The following is a 20,063-nucleotide window of genomic DNA, read 5'->3' as shown; positions in this document are numbered from 1 at the left end:
CTATGGAAGATAGGTGGATCAGAACTCACCAGGGAGATACAGCACTATGGAAGATAGGTGGATCAGAACTCACCAGGGAGATACAGCACTATGGAAGATAGGTGGATCAGAACTCACCAGGGAGATACAGCACTATGGAAGATAGATGGATCAGAACTCACCAGGGAGATACAGCACTATGGAAGATAGGTGGATCAGAACTCACCAGGGAGATACAGCACTATGGAAGATAGGTGGATCAGAACTCACCAGGGAGATACAGCACTATGGAAGATAGATGGATCAGAACTCACCAGGGAGATACAGCACTATGGAAGATAGGTGGATCAGAACTCACCAGAGAGATACAGCACTATGGAAGATAGGTGGATCAGAACTCACCAGGGAGATACAGCACTATGGAAGATAGATGGATCAGAACTCACCAGAGCGGGCCACTGGATGTGCTTGTCTTTAGTCCCCTGGTGGTTCTCCCCCAGCAGGGAGCTCTCTCTCCTCTTGGCCCACGCCAGCTGCTGCTCTATCAGGGAGCTCTCTCTCCTCTTGGCCCAAACCAGCTGCTGCTCCAGCAGGAACACCTGGAAGTCCTCATACACTTTCACCCACTCACGCTTCTCCCACTCCAGATCATCAAACTCCACGTACACCTGGGACGAGAGAGGAGAGAGAGGGTGAGTTCATGGGTATACATAGAGAGGAGAGAGGGGGTGAGTTCATGGGTATACATAGAGAGGAGAGAGGGGGTGAGTTCATGGGTATACATAGAGAGGAGAGAGGGGGTGAGTTCATGGGTATACATAGAGAGGAGAGAGGGGGTGAGTTCATGGGTATACATAGAGAGGAGAGAGGGGGTGAGTTCATGGGTATACATAGAGAGGAGAGAGGGGGTGAGTTCATGGGTATACATAGAGAGGAGAGAGGGGGTGAGTTCATGGGTATACATAGAGAGGAGAGAGGGGGTAGATTGACAGTTTGAGATAGTGTTGACATTTGTCTACTGAAAAGAGGATAAAATCAAGTCTATAAATGTCATCTCTAGCTTTCAATACAACTAAGTAGATATTACTTAAAGGGACACTTCAGGATTATGGCAATGAAGCCCTTTATCTACTTCCCCAGAGTCTGATGAACTGGTGGATACCATTTATATGTCTGCGTGCAGTTTGAAGGAAGTTGCTAACTAGTGTTAGCGAAATGACTGAAAGTCTATAGTAACTGCTAGCATGATAGTAGTACCATACACTTCCAGTCATTGCGCTAACGCTAGTTAGCGTTGGCTCGTGAAACTACCTCTAACTTCCTTCATACTGGATGCAGAGACATAAAAATGGTATCCATGAATTCATCCGACTCTGGGGAAGTAGATAAAAATCCCCAAGTATCACCCCTTTAAGATCTCATTTAAACGGCCAAAGACGGAAAGACACAGCAAGGCAACAATTTACAAACAGTTAGGCAAGTTAAGGATGACATCAATTCTGCCCAACTGGACCAGCTAAATATGATCCCCTGTGCCAGAGCTAACTGGAATGATTAATGTGATGGTAAACAGTACAGATCAAAAGTTATTTTCACTTTGCGACTCTGACCATCAGATAAGACTGTTTACATCTCTGCAATTGAACTGTTCTAACCCTCTGGGACAGACAGGCAACAATCACTGTTCTAACCCTCTGGGACAGACAGGCAACAATCACTGTTCTAACCCTCTGGGACAGACAGGCAACAATCACTGTTCTAACCCTCTGAGACAGACAGGCAACAATCACTGTTCTAACCCTCTGGGACAGACAGGCAACAATCACTGTTCTAACCCTCTGGGACAGACAGGCAACAATCACTGTTCTAACCCTCTGAGACAGACAGGCAACAATCACTGTTCTAACCCTCTGAGACAGACAGGCAACAATCACTGTTCTAACCCTCTGGGACAGACAGGCATGCAATACAATCACTGTTCTAACCCTCTGATACAGACAGGCAACAATCACTGTTCTAACCCTCTGGGACAGACAGGCATGCAACACAATCACTGTTCTAACCCTCTGGGACAGACAGGCATGCAACACAATCACTGTTCTAACCCTCTGGGACAGACAGGCATGCAACACAATCACTGTTCTAACCCTCTGGGACAGACAGGCAACAATCACTGTTCTAACCCTCTGGGACAGACAGGCATGCAACACAATCACTGTTAAATGAAGTACTGTTTGGTACAAGTTAACATCAAAACAAAAAACAGGCCTAAATGTCCAACTTTAAATAACTGCTATGATCAATGTGTTTGACCTTCTGTGACCCCGACCAGCATAATGGCAACAGGCCATGCTACCCCGAGGCATGCTGTCCACGGCTCGTATTGAGCCACTAGTTAAAAGGCCCTGGCTTCAGCGACCTCTATTTCTAGCTTCTCTGGGTTTGACGCAGTCAAGCCAGGTACTTTGTAATCAGATGAGATTATAAATAACCAGCAGTAAGTCAGTCCACCGACCTGGTTGCTCACAGCAACACGGCGCTGACAGAGGGCCAGCCCGACCAGCGCGAGTCGACCTGGTTGCTCACAGCAACACCGCGCTGACAGAGGGCCAGCCTGACAGGAGCATTGAGAGTCAGCTGTAGCGTCAACACCATCCCCCTCCCACCCTCTCGTGCTCTCGCCCTCCCTCAATGGGCTTTATTGGCATGGGAAACATATGTTTACATTGCCAAAGCAAGTGAATTAGATAAACAAAAGTCAAATAAACTATCAAAAATGAACAGTAAACATTACTCACAAAAGTTTCAAAGGTATAGAGACATTTAATATGTCATTATGTCTATATACAGTGTTGTAACGATGTGCAAATAGGGAAAATAAATCAACATAAACATGGGTTGTATTTACAATGGTGTTTGTTCTTCACTGGTTGCCCTTTTCTTGTGGCAACAGGTCACAAATCTTGCTGCTGTGATGGCACACTGTGGTTTTTCACCCAGTAGATAAGGGAGTTTATCAAAATTGGATTTGTTTTCAAAATCTTTGTGGGTCTGTGTAATCTGAGGGAAATATGCGTCTCTAATATGGTCATACATTTGGCAGGAGGTTATGAAATGCAGCTCAGTTTCCATCTCATTTTGTGGGCAGTGTGCACATAGCCTGTCTTCTCTTGAGAGCCAGGTCTATGCACAGTCTGTACATAGTCAAAGCTTTCCTTAATTTTGGGTCAGTCACAGTGGTCAGATATTCTGCCACTGTGTACTCTCTGTTTAGGGCCAAATAGCATTCCAGTTTGCTCTGTTTTTATGTGTCAAGTAATTATCTTTTTGTTTTCTCGTGATTTGGTTGGGTCTAATTGTGTTGCTGTCCTGGGGCTCTGTGGGGTCTGTTTGTGTTTGTGAACAGAGCCCCAGGACCAGCTTGTTTAGGGGACTCTTCTCTAGGTTTATCTCTCTGTAGGTGATGGCTTTGTTATGGAAGGTTTGGAAATCGCTTCCTTTTAGGTGGTTGTAGAATTGAAGGGCTCTTTTCTGGATGTTGATAATTAGCGGATATCAGACTAATTCTGCTCTGCATTATTGTGTTTATTTGGTGTTTTCCAGCAGTCAGCAGAGCTCTCATTCCTGCAGCAGCACATGACTCTAGCCCCAGCAGTTCTCTCCACCTTCCCCATCCCTCTCTCCCTCTCTCCCACCTCGCTCGCTCCCTCCCTCCCTCCCTACCCACACCCTGCCAGTACAGCTCAGGTCCCTCCCTCCCTCCCTCCCTACCCACACCCTGCCAGTACAGCTCAGGTCCCTCCCTCTCTCCCTACCCACACCCTGCCAGTACAGCTCAGGCCCCTCCCTCCCTCCCCACACCCTGTCAGTACAGCTCAGGCCCCTCCCTCCCTCCCCACACCATGCCAGTACAGCTCAGGTCCCTCCCCACACCCTGCCAGTACAGCTCAGGTCCCTCCCTACCCATACCCTGCCAGTACAGCTCAGATCCCTCCCTCCCTCCACACACCCTGCCAGTACAGCTCAGGTCCCTCCCTCCCTCCCTCCCCACACCCTGCCAGTACAGCTCAGGTCCCTCCATCCATCCCTCCCTCCCCACACCCTGTCAGTACAGCTCAGGTCCCTCCCTCCCTCCCCACACCATGCCAGTACAGCTCAGGTCCCTCCCTCCCTCCCTCCCCACACCCTGCCAGTACAGCTCAGGTCCCTCCCTACCCACACCCTGCCAGTACAGCTCAGGTCCCTCCCTCCCTCCCTCCCCACACCCTGCCAGTACAGCTCAGGTCCCTCCCTCCCTCCCTCCCTCCCCACACCCTGCCAGTACAGCTCAGGTCCCTCCCTCCCTCCCTACCCACACCATGCCAGTACAGCTCAGGTCCCTCCCTCCCTCCATCCCTACCCACACCCTGCCAGTACAGCTCAGGTCCCTCCCTCCCTCCCCACACCCTGCCAGTACAGCTCAGGTCCCTCCCTCCCTCCCTCCATCCCTACCCACACCCTGCCAGTACAGCTCAGGTCCCTCCCTCCCTCCCTACCCACACCCTGCCAGTACAGCTCAGGTCCCTCCCTCCCTCCCTCCCCACACCCTGCCAGTACAGCTCAGGTCCCTCCCTCCCTCCCCACACCCTGCCAGTACAGCTCAGGTCCCTCCCTCCCTCCCCACACCCTGCCAGTACAGCTCAGGCCCCTCCCTCCCTCCCTCCCTCCCCACACCCTGCCAGTACAGCTCAGGTCCCTCCATCCCTCCCTCCCCACACCCTGCCAGTACAGCTCAGGCCCCTCCATCCCTCCCTCCCCACACCCTGCCAGTACAGCTCAGGCCCCTCCATCCCTCCCTCCCCACACCCTGCCAGTACAGCTCAGGCCCCTCCCTCCCTCCCTACCCACACCCTGCCAGTACAGCTCAGGTCCCTCCCTCCCTCCCTACCCACACCCTGCCAGTACAGCTCAGGTCCCTCCCTCCCTCCCTCCCTCCCTCCCTCCCCACACCCTGCCAGTACAGCTCAGGTCCCTCCCTCCCTCCCTCCCTACCCACACCCTGCCAGTACAGCTCAGGTCCCTCCCTCCCTCCCTCCCTCCCTCCCCACACCCTGCCAGTACAGCTCAGGCCCCTCCCTCTTCCATCACTGGAGGGATCAGAGGGTGTTTATTCTCACTCTCTCCCCTCCTCTCCTCTCTCCTCCTCTCCTCTCCCCCATCTCCTCTCCTCTCCCCCCTCTCCTCTCCTCTTCCCCCTCTCCTCTCCTCGACCAGCGTCCCTTCCCCTTGCTCAAAATATTTTTTTTACCAGTAGATATACTGTTTCCCTCTGCTTTCTCATGAGGCACGAAAAATTCAGTTCATAAAAAATTTACAGTATACAGGACAGAGACACAGAGACTGAGGCATAGACAGAGGCAAAAGTAGAGGCAGAGAAACAGAGGCAGAGAGACAGAGGCAGAGAGACAGAGGCACAGAGGCAGAGAGACAGAGGGGGAGACAGGGAGGCAGAGGCTGAGACAGGGAGGCAGAGGCTGAGACAGGGAGGCGGAGACAGGGAGACAGAGGCAGAGACAGGGAGGCGGAGACAGGGAGACAGAGGCAGAGACAGGGAGACAGAGGCAGAGACAGGGAGACAGAGGCAGAGACAGGGAGACAGAGGCAGAGACAGGGAGACAGAGGCAGAGACAGGGAGACAGAGGCAGAGACAGGGAGACAGAGGCAGAGACAGGGAGACAGAGGCAGAGACAGGGAGACAGAGGCAGAGACAGGGAGACAGAGGCAGAGACAGGGAGACAGAGGCAGAGACAGGGAGACAGAGGCAGAGACAGGGAGACAGAGGCAGAGACAGGGAGACAGAGGCGGAGACAGGGAGACAGAGGCAGAGGCGGAGACAGGGAGACAGAAGCAGGGGCGGAGGCAGTGAGACAGAGGCGGAGGCAGGGAGGCAGAGGCGGAGACAGTGAGACAGAGGCGGAGACAGAGAGACAGAGGCGGAGACAGAGAGACAGAGGCGGAGACAGAGAGACAGAGGCGGAGACAGGGAGGCAGAGGCGGAGACAGGGAGGCAGAGGCGGAGACAGGAAGGCAGAGGCGGAGACAGTGAGACAGAGGCGGAGACAGAGAGACAGAGGCGGAGACAGGGAGGCAGAGGCGGAGACAGAGAGACAGAGGCGGAGACAGAGAGACAGAGGCGGAGACAGGGAGGCAGAGGCTGAGACAGGGAGGCAGAGGCGGAGACAGTGAGACAGAGGTGGAGACAGAGAGACAGAGGCGGAGACAGGGAGACAGAGGCGGAGACAGGGAGGCAGAGGCGGAGACAGGGAGGCAGAGGCGGAGACAGGGAGGCAGAGGCGGAGACAGGGAGGCAGAGGCAGGGAGAAAGAACGACACAGAGGTAGAGAGCCCAAAGCAGAGAGACACACATACAGAGGCAGCAGAGAGCAAGTCAGGGGGAATATGTATACACTGGGGCCAAGCTTCCTGCTATCCAGGACCTCTATACCAGGCTGTGTCAGAGGAAGGCCCTAAAAATTACCATTGACTCCAGCCACCCTAGTCATAGACTGTTCTCTCTGCTACTGCACTGCAAGCGGTACCGGAGCGCCAAGTCTAGGTCCAAAAGACTTCTCAACAGCTTCTACCCCCAAGCCATAAGACTCCTGAACAGCTAATCATGGCTACCCGGACTATTTGCACTGCCCCCCCACCCCATCTTTTACGCTGCTGCTACTCTGTTAATTATCTATGCATAGTCACTTTAACTCTACCCACATGTACATATTACCTCAATTACCTTGACTAACCGGTGCCCCCGCACATTGACTCTGTACCGGTACCCCCTGTATATAGCCTCCCTACTGTTATTTTATTTTACTTCTGCTCTTTAATTTTACTTTAGCTCCATACAGGGCTCTCTAGCCCCTGGTATTAATGATCCAGATAGCAGCAGCTCCATACAGGGCTCTCTAACCCCTGGTATTAATGATCCAGATAGCAGCAGCTCCATACAGGGCTCTCTAACCCCTGGTATTAATGATCCAGATAGCAGAAGCTCCATACAGGGCTCTCTAACCCCTGGTATTAATGATCCAGATAGCAGCAGCTCCATACAGGGCTCTCTAACCCCTGGTATTAATGATCCAGATAGCAGCAGCTCCATACAGGGCTCTCTAACCCCTGGTATTAATGATCCAGATAGCAGCAGCTCCATACAGGGCTCTCTAACCCCTGGTATTAATGATCCAGATAGCAGCAGCTCCATACAGGGCTCTCTAACCCCTGGTATTAATGATCCAGATAGCAGCAGCTCCATACAGGGCTCTCTAACCCCTGGTGTTAATGATCCAGATAGCAGCAGCTCCATACAGGGCTCTCTAACCCCTGGTATTAATGATCCAGATAGCAGCAGCTCCATACAGGGCTCTCTAACCCCTGGTGTTAATGATCCAGATAGCAGCAGCTCCATACAGGGCTCTCTAACCCCTGGTGTTAATGATCCAGATAGCAGCAGCTCCATACAGGGCTCTCTAACCCCTGGTATTAATGATCCAGATAGCAGCAGCTCCATACAGGGCTCTCTAACCCCTGGTATTAATGATCCAGATAGCAGAAGCTCCATACAGGGCTCTCTAACCCCTGGTATTAATGATCCAGATAGCAGCAGCTCCATACAGGGCTCTCTAACCCCTGGTATTAATGATCCAGATAGCAGCAGCTCCATACAGGGCTCTCTAACCCCTGGTATTAATGATCCAGATAGCAGCAGCTCCATACAGGGCTCTCTAACCCCTGGTATTAATGATCCAGATAGCAGCAGCTCCATACAGGGCTCTCTAACCCCTGGTATTAATGATCCAGATAGCAGCAGCTCCATACAGGGCTCTCTAACCCCTGGTATTAATGATCCAGATAGCAGCAGCTCCATACAGGGCTCTCTAACCCCTGGTATTAATGATCCAGATAGCAGCAGCTCCATACAGGGCTCTCTAACCCCTGGTATTAATGATCCAGATAGCAGCAGCTCCATACAGGGCTCTCTAACCCCTGGTATTAATGATCCAGATAGCAGCAGCTCCATACAGGGCTCTCTAACCCCTGGTATTAATGATCCAGATAGCAGCAGCTCCATACAGGGCTCTCTAACCCCTGGTATTAATGATCCAGATAGCAGCAGCTCCATACAGGGCTCTCTAACCCCTGGTATTAATGATCCAGATAGCAGCAGCTCCATACAGGGCTCTCTAACCCCTGGTATTAATGATCCAGATAGCAGCAGCTCCATACAGGGCTCTCTAACCCCTGGTATTAATGATCCAGATAGCAGAAGCTCCATACAGGGCTCTCTAACCCCTGGTATTAATGATCCAGATAGCAGCAGCTCCATACAGGGCTCTCTAACCCCTGGTATTAATGATCCAGATAGCAGCAGCTCCATACAGGGCTCTCTAACCCCTGGTATTAATGATCCAGATAGCAGCAGCTCCATACAGGGCTCTCTAACCCCTGGTATTAATGATCCAGATAGCAGCAGCTCCATACAGGGCTCTCTAACCCCTGGTATTAATGATCCAGATAGCAGCAGCTCCATACAGGGCTCTCTAACCCCTGGTATTAATGATCCAGATAGCAGCAGCTCCATACAGGGCTCTCTAACCCCTGGTATTAATGATCCAGATAGCAGCAGCTCCATACAGGGCTCTCTAACCCCTGGTATTAATGATCCAGATAGCAGCAGCTCCATACAGGGCTCTCTAACCCCTGGTATTAATGATCCAGATAGCAGCAGCTCCATACAGGGCTCTCTAACCCCTGGTGTTAATGATCCAGATAGCAGCAGCTCCATACAGGGCTCTCTAACCCCTGGTATTAATGATCCAGATAGCAGCAGCTCCATACAGGGCTCTCTAACCCCTGGTATTAATGATCCAGATAGCAGCAGCTCCATACAGGGCTCTCTAACCCCTGGTGTTAATGATCCAGATAGCAGCAGCTCCATACAGGGCTCTGTAACCCCTGGTGTTAATGATCCAGATAGCAGCAGCTCCATACAGGGCTCTCTAGCCCCTGGTATTAATGATCCAGATAGCAGCAGCTCCATACAGGGCTCTCTAACCCCTGGTATTAATGATCCAGATAGCAGCAGCTCTCTAACCCCTGGTATTAATGATCCAGATAGCAGCAGCTCCATACAGGGCTCTCTAACCCCTGGTATTAATGATCCAGATAGCAGCAGCTCCATACAGGGCTCTCTAACCCCTGGTATTAATGATCCAGATAGCAGCAGCTCCATACAGGGCTCTCTAACCCCTGGTATTAATGATCCAGATAGCAGCAGCTCCATACAGGGCTCTCTAACCCCTGTTATTAATGATCCAGATAGCAGCAGCTCCATACAGGGCTCTCTATCCCCTGGTATTAATGATCCAGATAGCAGCAGCTCCATACAGGGCTCTCTAACCCCTGGTATTAATGATCCAGATAGCAGCAGCTCCATACAGGGCTCTCTAACCCCTGGTATTAATGATCCAGATAGCAGCAGCTCCATACAGGGCTCTCTAACCCCTGGTATTAATGATCCAGATAGCAGCAGCTCCATACAGGGCTCTCTAGCCCCTGGTATTAATGATCCAGATAGCAGCAGCTCCATACAGGGCTCTCTAACCCCTGGTATTAATGATCCAGATAGCAGCAGCTCCATACAGGGCTCTCTAACCCCTGGTATTAATGATCCAGATAGCAGCAGCTCCATACAGGGCTCTCTAACCCCTGGTATTAATGATCCAGATAGCAGCAGCTCCATACAGGGCTCTCTAACCCCTGGTATTAATGATCCAGATAGCAGCAGCTCCATACAGGGCTCTCTAACCCCTGGTATTAATGATCCAGATAGCAGCAGCTCCATACAGGGCTCTCTAGCCCCTGGTATTAATGATCCAGATAGCAGCAGCTCCATACAGGGCTCTCTAACCCCTGGTATTAATGATCCAGATAGCAGCAGCTCCATACAGGGCTCTCTAACCCCTGGTATTAATGATCCAGATAGCAGCAGCTCCATACAGGGCTCTCTAACCCCTGGTATTAATGATCCAGATAGCAGCAGCTCCATACAGGGCTCTCTAACCCCTGGTATTAATGATCCAGATAGCAGCAGCTCCATACAGGGCTCTCTAGCCCCTGGTATTAATGATCCAGATAGCAGCAGCTCCATACAGGGCTCTCTAGCCCCTGGTATTAATGATCCAGATAGCAGCAGCTCCATACAGGGCTCTCTAACCCCTGGTATTAATGATCCAGATAGCAGCAGCTCCATACAGGGCTCTCTAACCCCTGGTATTAATGATCCAGATAGCAGCAGCTCCATACAGGGCTCTCTAACCCCTGGTATTAATGATCCAGATAGCAGCAGCTCCATACAGGGCTCTCTAACCCCTGGTATTAATGATCCAGATAGCAGCAGCTCCATACAGGGCTCTCTAACCCCTGGTATTAATGATCCAGATAGCAGCAGCTCCATACAGGGCTCTCTAGCCCCTGGTATTAATGATCCAGATAGCAGCAGCTCCATACAGGGCTCTCTAACCCCTGGTATTAATGATCCAGATAGCAGCAGCTCCATACAGGGCTCTCTAACCCCTGGTATTAATGATCCAGATAGCAGCAGCTCCATACAGGGCTCTCTAACCCCTGGTATTAATGATCCAGATAGCAGCAGCTCCATACAGGGCTCTCTAACCCCTGGTGTTAATGATCCAGATAGCAGCAGCTCCATACAGGGCTCTCTAACCCCTGGTATTAATGATCCAGATAGCAGCAGCTCCATACAGGGCTCTCTAACCCCTGGTATTAATGATCCAGATAGCAGCAGCTCCATACAGGGCTCTCTAACCCCTGGTATTAATGATCTCACACACACACACACACACACAAGCCCCCCACTCTAATTCAACTCACGTGCACCTGTGAGAGACGGTGAAGGGGGAGAGAGAGAAATGGAGGGAAAGACAGAGCGAGAGAAGAATGGAGGGAGAGTGAGAAGAGGGAAAAAGCCGGCCAGGGCCCAACATTCATGAGATCCACTCACAGACAGACAGAGAGACAGACAGACAGAGAGACATACAGACAGAGACAAGGAGGGAGAGAGAGCGAGAGAAAGAAAGCACGAGCGAGGGAGAGAGAGCGAGAGAAAGAAAGCACGAGCGAGACAGAGGGAGCGAGAGACTAGGGGGATTTCCAAATAGAGAAGCCCCTTAATAAAGCCATCAATGTGACACCGTAGAGAGATGAGAGCTGACCCCACAGCTGATTAAAGCAGACCGTATTAGCCACAGCTGATTAAAGCAGACTGTATTAGCCACAGACAACGTTGTGTTGGTTGTGAACATGAATAATAGCCGTTACTATGGCCCCCAGAACACAGCTCTTCAGACAACGTTGTGTTGGTTGTGAACATGAATAATAGCCGTTACTACGGCCCCCAGAACACAGCTCTTCAGACAACGTTGTGTTGGTTGTGAACATGAATAATAGCCGTTACTACGGCCCCCAGAACACAGCTCTTCAGACAACGTTGTGTTGGTTGTGAACATGAATAATAGCCGTTACTATGGCCCCCAGAACACAGCTCTTCAGACAACGTTGTGTTGGTTGTGAACATGAATAATAGCCGTTACTATGGCCCCCAGAACACAGCTCTTCAGACAACGTTGTGTTGGTTGTGAACATGAATAATAGCCGTTACTATGGCCCTGCCGTAAGCCCTGCTGTAAGCCCTGTCCTCATGCCCAAATCTAACCTATTTCCCAAATGGTACCCTACTCCCTATTTTAGTGCACTACTTTTGACCAGGGCCTATTAGGGAGAGAATGAGGGGCCTGGTTAAAAGTAGTGCACTATATAGGGATTAGGTTGCCATTCAAGACACAGAACTAATCTGATTTATTGAGTTTGAGTGAACTGCAGGCATCCAGGCTGCACCACTAAAAGGGTTCCTTTATCCCAGCGAGGCTAGCAGCACTCCCTGTTCCCAGTCAGAGCACAGGAAACACCAAGACCACAGGCTAGCAGCACTCCCTGTTCCCAGTCAGAGCACAGGAAACACCAAGACCACAGGCTAGCTGCACTCCCTGTTCCCAGTCAGAGCACAGGAAACACCAAGACCACAGGCTAGCAGCACTCCCTGTTCCCAGTCAGAGCACAGGAAACACCAAGACCACAGGCTAGCTGTACTCCCAGTCAGAGCACAGGAAACACCAAGACCACAGGCTAGCAGCACTCCCTGTTCCCAGTCAGAGTACAGGAAACACCAAGACCACAGGCTAGCTGTACTCCCAGTCAGAGCACAGGAAACACCAAGACCACAGGCTAGCAGCACTCCCTGTTCCCAGTCAGAGCACAGGAAACACCAAGACCACAGGCTAGCTGCACTCCCTGTTCCCAGTCAGAGCACAGGAAACACCAAGACCACAGGCTAGCTGCACTCCCAGTCAGAGCACAGGAAACACCAAGACCACAGGCTAGCTGCACTCCCTGTTCCCAGTCAGAGCACAGGAAACACCAAGACCACAGGCTAGCTGTACTCCCTGTTCCCAGTCAGAGCACAGGAAACACCAAGACCACAGGCTAGCAGCACTCCCTGTTCCCAGTCAGAGCACAGGAAACACCAAGACCACAGGCTAGCAGCACTCCCTGTTCCCAGTCAGAGCACAGGAAACACCAAGACCACAGGCTAGCTGTACTCCCTGTTCCCAGTCAGAGCACAGGAAACACCAAGACCACAGGAACAGTCAGAGCACAGGAAACACCAAGACCACAGGAACAGTCAGAGCACAGGAAACACCAAGACCACAGGAACAGTCAGAGCACAGGAAACACCAAGACCACAGGCTAGCAGCACTCCCTGTTCCCAGTCAGAGCACAGGAAACACCAAGACCACAGGAACAGTCAGAGCACAGGAAACACCAAGACCACAGGCTAGCTGTACTCCCAGTCAGAGCACAGGAAACACCAAGACCACAGGCTAGCTGCACTCCCTGTTCCCAGTCAGAGCACAGGAAACACCAAGACCACAGGCTAGCAGCACTCCCTGTTCCCAGTCAGAGCACAGGAAACACCAAGACCACAGGAACAGTCAGAGCACAGGAAACACCAAGACCACAGGCTAGCTGCACTCCCAGTCAGAGCACAGGAAACACCAAGACCACAGGCTAGCAGCACTCCCTGTTCCCAGTCAGAGCACAGGAAACACCAAGACCACAGGCTAGCAGCACTCCCTGTTCCCAGTCAGAGCACAGGAAACACCAAGACCACAGGAACAGTCAGAGCACAGGAAACACCAAGACCACAGGCTAGCTGCACTCCCTGTTCCCAGTCAGAGCACAGGAAACACCAAGACCACAGGCTAGCAGCACTCCCTGTTCCCAGTCAGAGCACAGGAAACACCAAGACCACAGGCTAGCTGCACTCCCTGTTCCCAGTCAGAGCACAGGAAACACCAAGACCACAGGACTATCCTCCTTCCCTCCCCATGCCCTCCACATAGTACACACACACCACAGGCTTTTAAAAACACTCACAAGTAACACCATGCATGCAGCACCGAAGTAGCTGTGTTCCTAAAGACTGATCATTATGATTCAAAGTAAAGAAGAACCATTAACCCGGTTGAACTATTTACTTTATAGACTGTCATCTTTCCTCTCTGAGCTAGCTGGCTGAGAGACGCCACCCACCCCCGACCCAGCACGGACGCCAACAGCTGACAGAGTGAGTGTGAGTGACCTGCAGCAGTAGACAGACGGGGCCAGATGACTGGGTGAGTGTGAGTGACCTGCAGCAGTAGACAGACGGGGCCAGATGACTGGGTGAGTGTGAGTGACCTGCAGCAGTAGACAGACGGAGCCAGATGACTGGGTGAGTGTGAGTGACCTGCAGCAGTAGACAGACGGGGCCAGATGACTGGGTGAGTGTGAGTGACCTGCAGCAGTAGACAGACGGGGCCAGATGACTGGGTGAGTGTGAGTGACCTGCAGCAGTAGACAGACGGGGCCAGATGACTGGGTGAGTGTGAGTGACCTGCAGCAGTAGACAGACGGGGCCAGATGACTGGGTGAGTGTGAGTGACCTGCAGCAGTATACAGACGGGGCCAGATGACTGGGTGAAGCGACAGCAGCAGCGCCTGTCCACTGAAGACAAGACTGGCTGTTGACTCCGTGACTGTGGATTTCACCCTGCCCTTTCAGTGTGCTCACTAACAACCACCAGCCCAATCTATGGATAGACAGGGGCAGGATGACCCTCCATAGAGGACCCTGACAGAGTGACAATATTCATCAGGTTAACAGAACACACCCATCTCTCGCTCTCAAAACTAGCCTCTCTCCAATTAAGGATTCGAAAAAGAGACTTTCAAAGATCAACAAAATGTCATTATTATTTTTTAAACAAACTAGTAGCTTTGAAATCCTTGTGGTATTTGGTAGACAAACAGAGCTTCAGTTTATCCCTGCTACTCCAATACTTATGGATTCTTTGCTGCGATATGGGCTTCAGATTGATAGCGCTGGTTCAACATGCTGAAGAAATAAGTGACATGACAGACAGTCTCTCAGAATGATTACAACTCTGGCAGCAGTGGACTGACTGGATAGACCGCGTTACAGACATGTCTCTCTCTCTCACACACATTCCCTATGGGCCCTGGTCTAAAGTAATGCACTATATATGGAATAGGGAGCCATCTGGGACACAGCCCTGGTTAACACCTGGCTACTCAGTCTGCACCGGAACAGCTGGGACACAGCCCTGGTTAACACCTGGCTACTCAGTCTGCACCGGAACAGCTGGGACACAGCCCTGGTTAACACCTGGCTACTCAGTCTGCACCGGAACAGCTGGGACACAGCCCTGGTTAACACCTGGCTACTCAGTCTGCACCGGAACAGCTGGGACACAGCCCTGGTTAACACCTGGCTACTCAGTCTGCACCGGAACAGCTGGGACACAGCCCTGGTTAACACCTGGCTACTCAGTCTGCACCGGAACAGCTGGGACACAGCCCTGGTTAACACCTGGCTACTCAGTCTGCACCGGAACAGCTGGGACACAGCCCTGGTTAACACCTGGCTACTCAGTCTGCACCGGAACAGCTGGGACACAGCCCTGGTTAACACCTGGCTACTCAGTCTGCACCGGAACAGCTGGGACACAGCCCTGGTTAACACCTGGCTACTCAGTCTGCACTGAGTAGCATGTTGAACTAGCTGTCTCGTGGAGGAGCATATTGAACTAGCTGTCTTGTGGAGGAGCATATTGAACTAGCTGTCTCGTGGAGCATATTGAACTAGCTGTCTTGTGGAGGAGCATATTGAACTAGCTGTCTCGTGGAGCATATTGAACTAGCTGTCTTGTGGAGGAGCATATTGAACTAGCTGTCTTGTGGAGGAGCATATTGAACTAGCTGTCTTGTGGAGGAGCATATTGAACTAGCTGTCTTGTGGAGGAGCATATTGAACTAGCTGTCTTGTGGAGGAGCATATTGAACTAGCTGTCTTGTGGAGGAGCATATTGAACTAGCTGTCTTGTGGAGGAGCATGTTGAACTAGCTGTCTTGTGGAGGAGCATATTGAACTAGCTGTCTCGTGGAGCATATTAAACTAGCTGTCTTGTGGAGGAGCATATTGAACTAGCTGTCTTGTGGAGGAGCATATTGAACTAGCTGTCTTGTGGAGGAGAATATTGAACTAGCTGTCTCGTGGAGCATATTGAACTAGCTGTCTTGTGGAGGAGCATATTGAACTAGCTGTCTTGTGGAGGAGCATATTGAACTAGCTGTCTTGTGGAGGAGCATATTGAACTAGCTGTCTTGTGGAGGAGCATATTGAACTAGCTGTCTTGTGGAGGAGCATATTGAACTAGCTGTCTCGTGGAGCATATTGAACTAGCTGTCTTGTGGAGGAGCATATTGAACTAGCTGTCTTGTGGAGCATATTGAACTAGCTGTCTTGTGGAGGAGCATGTTGAACTAGCTGTCTCGTGGAGCATATTGAACTAGCTGTCTTGTGGAGGAGCATATTGAACTAGCTGTCTTGTGGAGCATATTGAACTAGCTGTCTCGTGGAGCATATTGAACTAGCTGTCTTGTGGAGGAGCATATTGAACTAGCTGTCTTGTGGAGGAGCATATTGAACTAGCTGTCTTGTGGAGGAGCATATTGAACTAGCTGTCTTGTGGAGGAGCATATTGAACTAGCTGTCTTGTGGAGGAGCATATTGAACTAGCTGTCTCGTGGAGCATATTGAACTAGCTGTCTTGTGGAGGAGCATATTGAACTAGCTGTCTCGTGGAGCATATTGAACTAGCTGTCTTGTGGAGGAGCATATTGAACTAGCTGTCTTGTGGAGGAGCATATTGAACTAGCTGTCTCGTGGAGCATATTGAACTAGCTGTCTTGTGGAGGAGCATATTGCTGGTCTATAGAGAGAGTTGAAGAGGATGTGGTTAATAGATCTGCTCAGTGCAGAGGATGTGGTCTTTAACATGAAGAGATCAATCAGGATGAACGCCAAGATGAGCTAGCTGACTGGGAATGAGGCTGATTATCTGGGATTCATACAAAATGTTAATATCCACACCATCATTCATTTCACTATGACTGCTTCTGAAATGGAACCTTCTAGTACACTATACAGGGAATCCAGAGCTCTATGCTGACTTTATTTTTTACAAGGAACACGTGTGGGCATCAGTTGGAAAATGTAGGCGCCCACAAAGGAATATAGGAGCACACAAAGGAATATAGGAGCACACAAAGGAATATAGGAGCACACAAAGGAATATAGGAGCACAATGACAAATATGAGTTATTAAAACTAGAATCCTTACTTTTTCTAGGCGCACAGCAAAATATTTAGCGGTATATGTGAGTAAAATGGTGGCGCAGTAGAGCCCTGGAATAGGAGGATGTTATTTCAGACACACCTAATGACACTGCTCAGCTTCTTCCTTTACTCACACTGCCGTACTATTCATTTCCATAGAGATAAATGGAACAGGGAAGGACTCTAGTAGCCAACATGTAGACTAGCTACACTGAACAAAAATATAAAACGCAACATGTAATGTGTTGGTCCCATGTTTCATGAGTTGGGAAGAAAAAAAATTCCCAGAAATGTCCCATAGGCACAAAAAGCTGATTTCTCTTAAATGTTGTGCACAAATTTGTTTACATCCCTGTTAGTGAGGATTTCTCCTTTGCCAAGATAATCCATCCACCTGACAGGTGTGGCATATCAAGAAGCTGATTAAACAGCTGAGGAGTATTTCTGTCTGTAATAAAGCCCTTTTGTGGGGGGAAAAACTCATTCTGATTGGCTGGGCCTGGCTCCCCAGTGGGTGGGCCTGGCTGCCAAGTGGGTGGGCCTAATGAATGTATTTCAATTGACTGATTTCCTTCTATGAACTGTAACTCAGTCAAATCCTTTCTATCGTTGTTCAGTATATACAGGCCCCAGCCTACACAACGGATCTGACGGAGGGTCGTTTGTTGCTGTTCAGTATATACAGGCCCCAGCCTACACAACGGATCTGACGGAGGGTCGTTTGTTGCTGTTCAGTATATACAGGCCCCAGCCTACACAACGGGTCTGACAGAGGGTCGTGTTGTTGTTCAGTATATACAGTGAGGGAAAAAAGTATTTGATCCCCTGCTGATTTTGTACGTTTGCCCACTGACAAAGACATTATCAGTCTATAATTTTAATGGTAGGTTTATTTGAACAGTGAGAAACAGAATAACAACAAAATAATCCAGAAAAACACATGTCAAAAATGTTATAAATTGATTTGCATTTTAATGAGGGAAATAAGTATTTGACCCCCTCTCAATCAGAAAGATTTCTGGCTCCCAGGTGTCTTTTATATAGGTAACGAGCTGAGATTAGGAGCACACTCTTAAAGGGAGTGCTCCTAATCTCAGCTAGTTACCTGTATAAAAGACACCTGTCCACAGAAGCAATCAATCAATCAGATTCCAAACTCTCCACCATGGCCAAGACCAAAGAGCTCTCCAAGGATGTCAGGAACAAGATTGTAGACCTACACAAGGCTGGAATGGGCTACAAGACCATCGCCAAGCAGCTTGGTGAGAAGGTGACAACAGTTGGTGCGATTATTCGCAAATGGAAGAAACACAAAATAACTGTCAATCTCCCTCGGCCTGGGGCTCCATGCAAGATCTCACCTCGTGGAGTTGCAATGATCATGAAAACGGTGAGGAATCAGTCCAGAACTAAACGGGAGGATCTCAAGGCAGCTGGGACCATAGTCACCAAGAAAACAATTGGTAACACACTACGCCGTGAAGGACTGAAATCCTGCAGCGCCCGCAAGGTCCCCCTGCTCAAGAAAGCACATATACAGGCCCGTCTGAAGTTTGCCAATGAACATCTGAATGATTCAGAGGAGAACTGGGTGAAAGTGTTGTGGTCAGATGAGACCAAAATTGAGCTCTTTGGCGTCAACTCAACTCGCCGTGTTTGGAGGAGGAGGAATGCTGCCTATGACCCCAAGAACACCATCCCCACTGTCAAACATGGAGGTGGAAACATTATGCTTTGGGAGGGGTTTTTCTGCTAAGGGGACAGGACAACTTCACCGCATCAAAGGGACGATGGACGGGGCCATGTACCGTCAAATCTTGGGTGAGAACCTCCTTCCCTCAGCCAGGGCATTGAAAATGGGTCGTGGATGGGTATTCCAGCATGACAATGACCCAAAACACACGGCCAAGGCAACAAAGGAGTAGCTCAAGAAGAAGCACATTAAGGTCCTGGAGTGGCCTAGCCAGTCTCCAGACCTTAATCCCATAGAAAATCTGTGGAGGGAGCTGAAGGTTCGAGTTGCCAAACGTCAGCCTCGAAACCTTAATGACTTGGTGAAGATCTGCAAAGAGGAGTGGAACAAAATCCCTCCTGAGATGTATGTAATCCTGGTGGCCAACTACAAGAAAAGTCTGACCTCTGTGATTGCCAACAAGGGTTTTGCCAACAAGTACAAGTCATGTTTTGCAGAGGGGTCAAATACTTATTTCCCTAATTAAAATTCAAATCAATTTATAACATTTTTGACATGCGTTTTTCTGGATTTTGTTGTTGTTATTCTGTATCTCACTGCTCAAATAAACCTACCATTAAAATTATAGACTGATCATGTCTTTGTCAGTGGGCAAACGTACAGAATCAGCAGGGGATCAAATACTTTTTTCCCTGACTGTACAGGCTCCAGCCTACACAACGGATCTGACGGAGGGTCGTTTGTTGCTGTTCAGTATATACAGGCTCCAGCCTACACAACGGGTCTGACAGAGGGTCGTTTGTTGCTGTTCAGTATATACAGGCCCCAGCCTACACAACGGATCTGACAGAGGGTCGTGTTGCTGTTCAGTATATACAGGCCCCAGCCTACACAACGGGTCTGACAGAGGGTCGTTTGCGTAGCTCTCAGTTCTACGTACTTTTGTGCGGCTGAATTTTTGGAACACGAGGCAAACAGAGCTCCATAGAAATCCCTGTGGCCCTTTAGAGAGCAAATAAAAGAGAAAGCAAAGGAGGGAAAGGAGAGAATCTTGCAGATCCAACTCTCCACACACTCTCTCTCCACACACTCTCTCTCTCCACACACTCTCTCTCTCCACACACTCTCTCTCTCCACACACTCTCTCTCTCCACACACTCTCTCTCTCTCCACACTCTCTCTCTCTCTCCACTCTCTCTCTCCCCACTCTCTCTCTCTCCACACACTCTCTCTCTCCACACACTCTCTCTCTCTCCACACTCTCTCTCTCTCCACACTCTCTCTCTCTCTCCACACTCTCTCTCTCTCTCCACACTCTCTCTCTCTCTCCCCACTCTCTCTCTCTCCCCACTCTCTCTCTCTCTCCACACTCTCTCTCTCTCTCCACACTCTCTCTCTCTCTCCCCACTCTCTCTCTCTCCCCACTCTCTCTCTCTCTCCACACTCTCTCTCTCTCCACACTCTCTCTCTCTCTCCCCACTCTCTCTCTCTCCCCACTATCTCTCTCCCCACTCTCTCTCTCTCTCCACTCTC

At 50.2% G+C, this 20,063-nt stretch overlaps 1 protein-coding gene across 1 annotated transcript in view; it reads right to left on the bottom strand.

Annotated features, from left to right (window-relative positions):
• Nucleotides 1–425: 425 nt before the first annotated feature.
• The window catches only part of LOC311126719 (putative JmjC domain-containing histone demethylation protein 2C), a gene marked incomplete at its 3' end in the record, with an annotated part of 52,269 nt that continues 32,631 nt past the window's right edge, over nucleotides 426–20,063 (bottom strand). Inside the window, exon 2 of the mRNA XM_084200710.1 lies at nucleotides 426–647. Within this exon, the coding sequence (XP_084056836.1) occupies nucleotides 426–647 (222 nt within the window). The remainder of the gene's footprint in view (nucleotides 648–20,063) is intronic.

The sequence above is a fragment of the Coregonus lavaretus genome (assembly GCF_964263955.1).
Source record: "Coregonus lavaretus genome assembly, contig: HAP1_SCAFFOLD_2134, whole genome shotgun sequence".
NCBI classification, from domain to species: domain Eukaryota; kingdom Metazoa; phylum Chordata; class Actinopteri; order Salmoniformes; family Salmonidae; genus Coregonus; species Coregonus lavaretus.
This window is presented reverse-complemented; position numbering and strand designations above follow the sequence as displayed.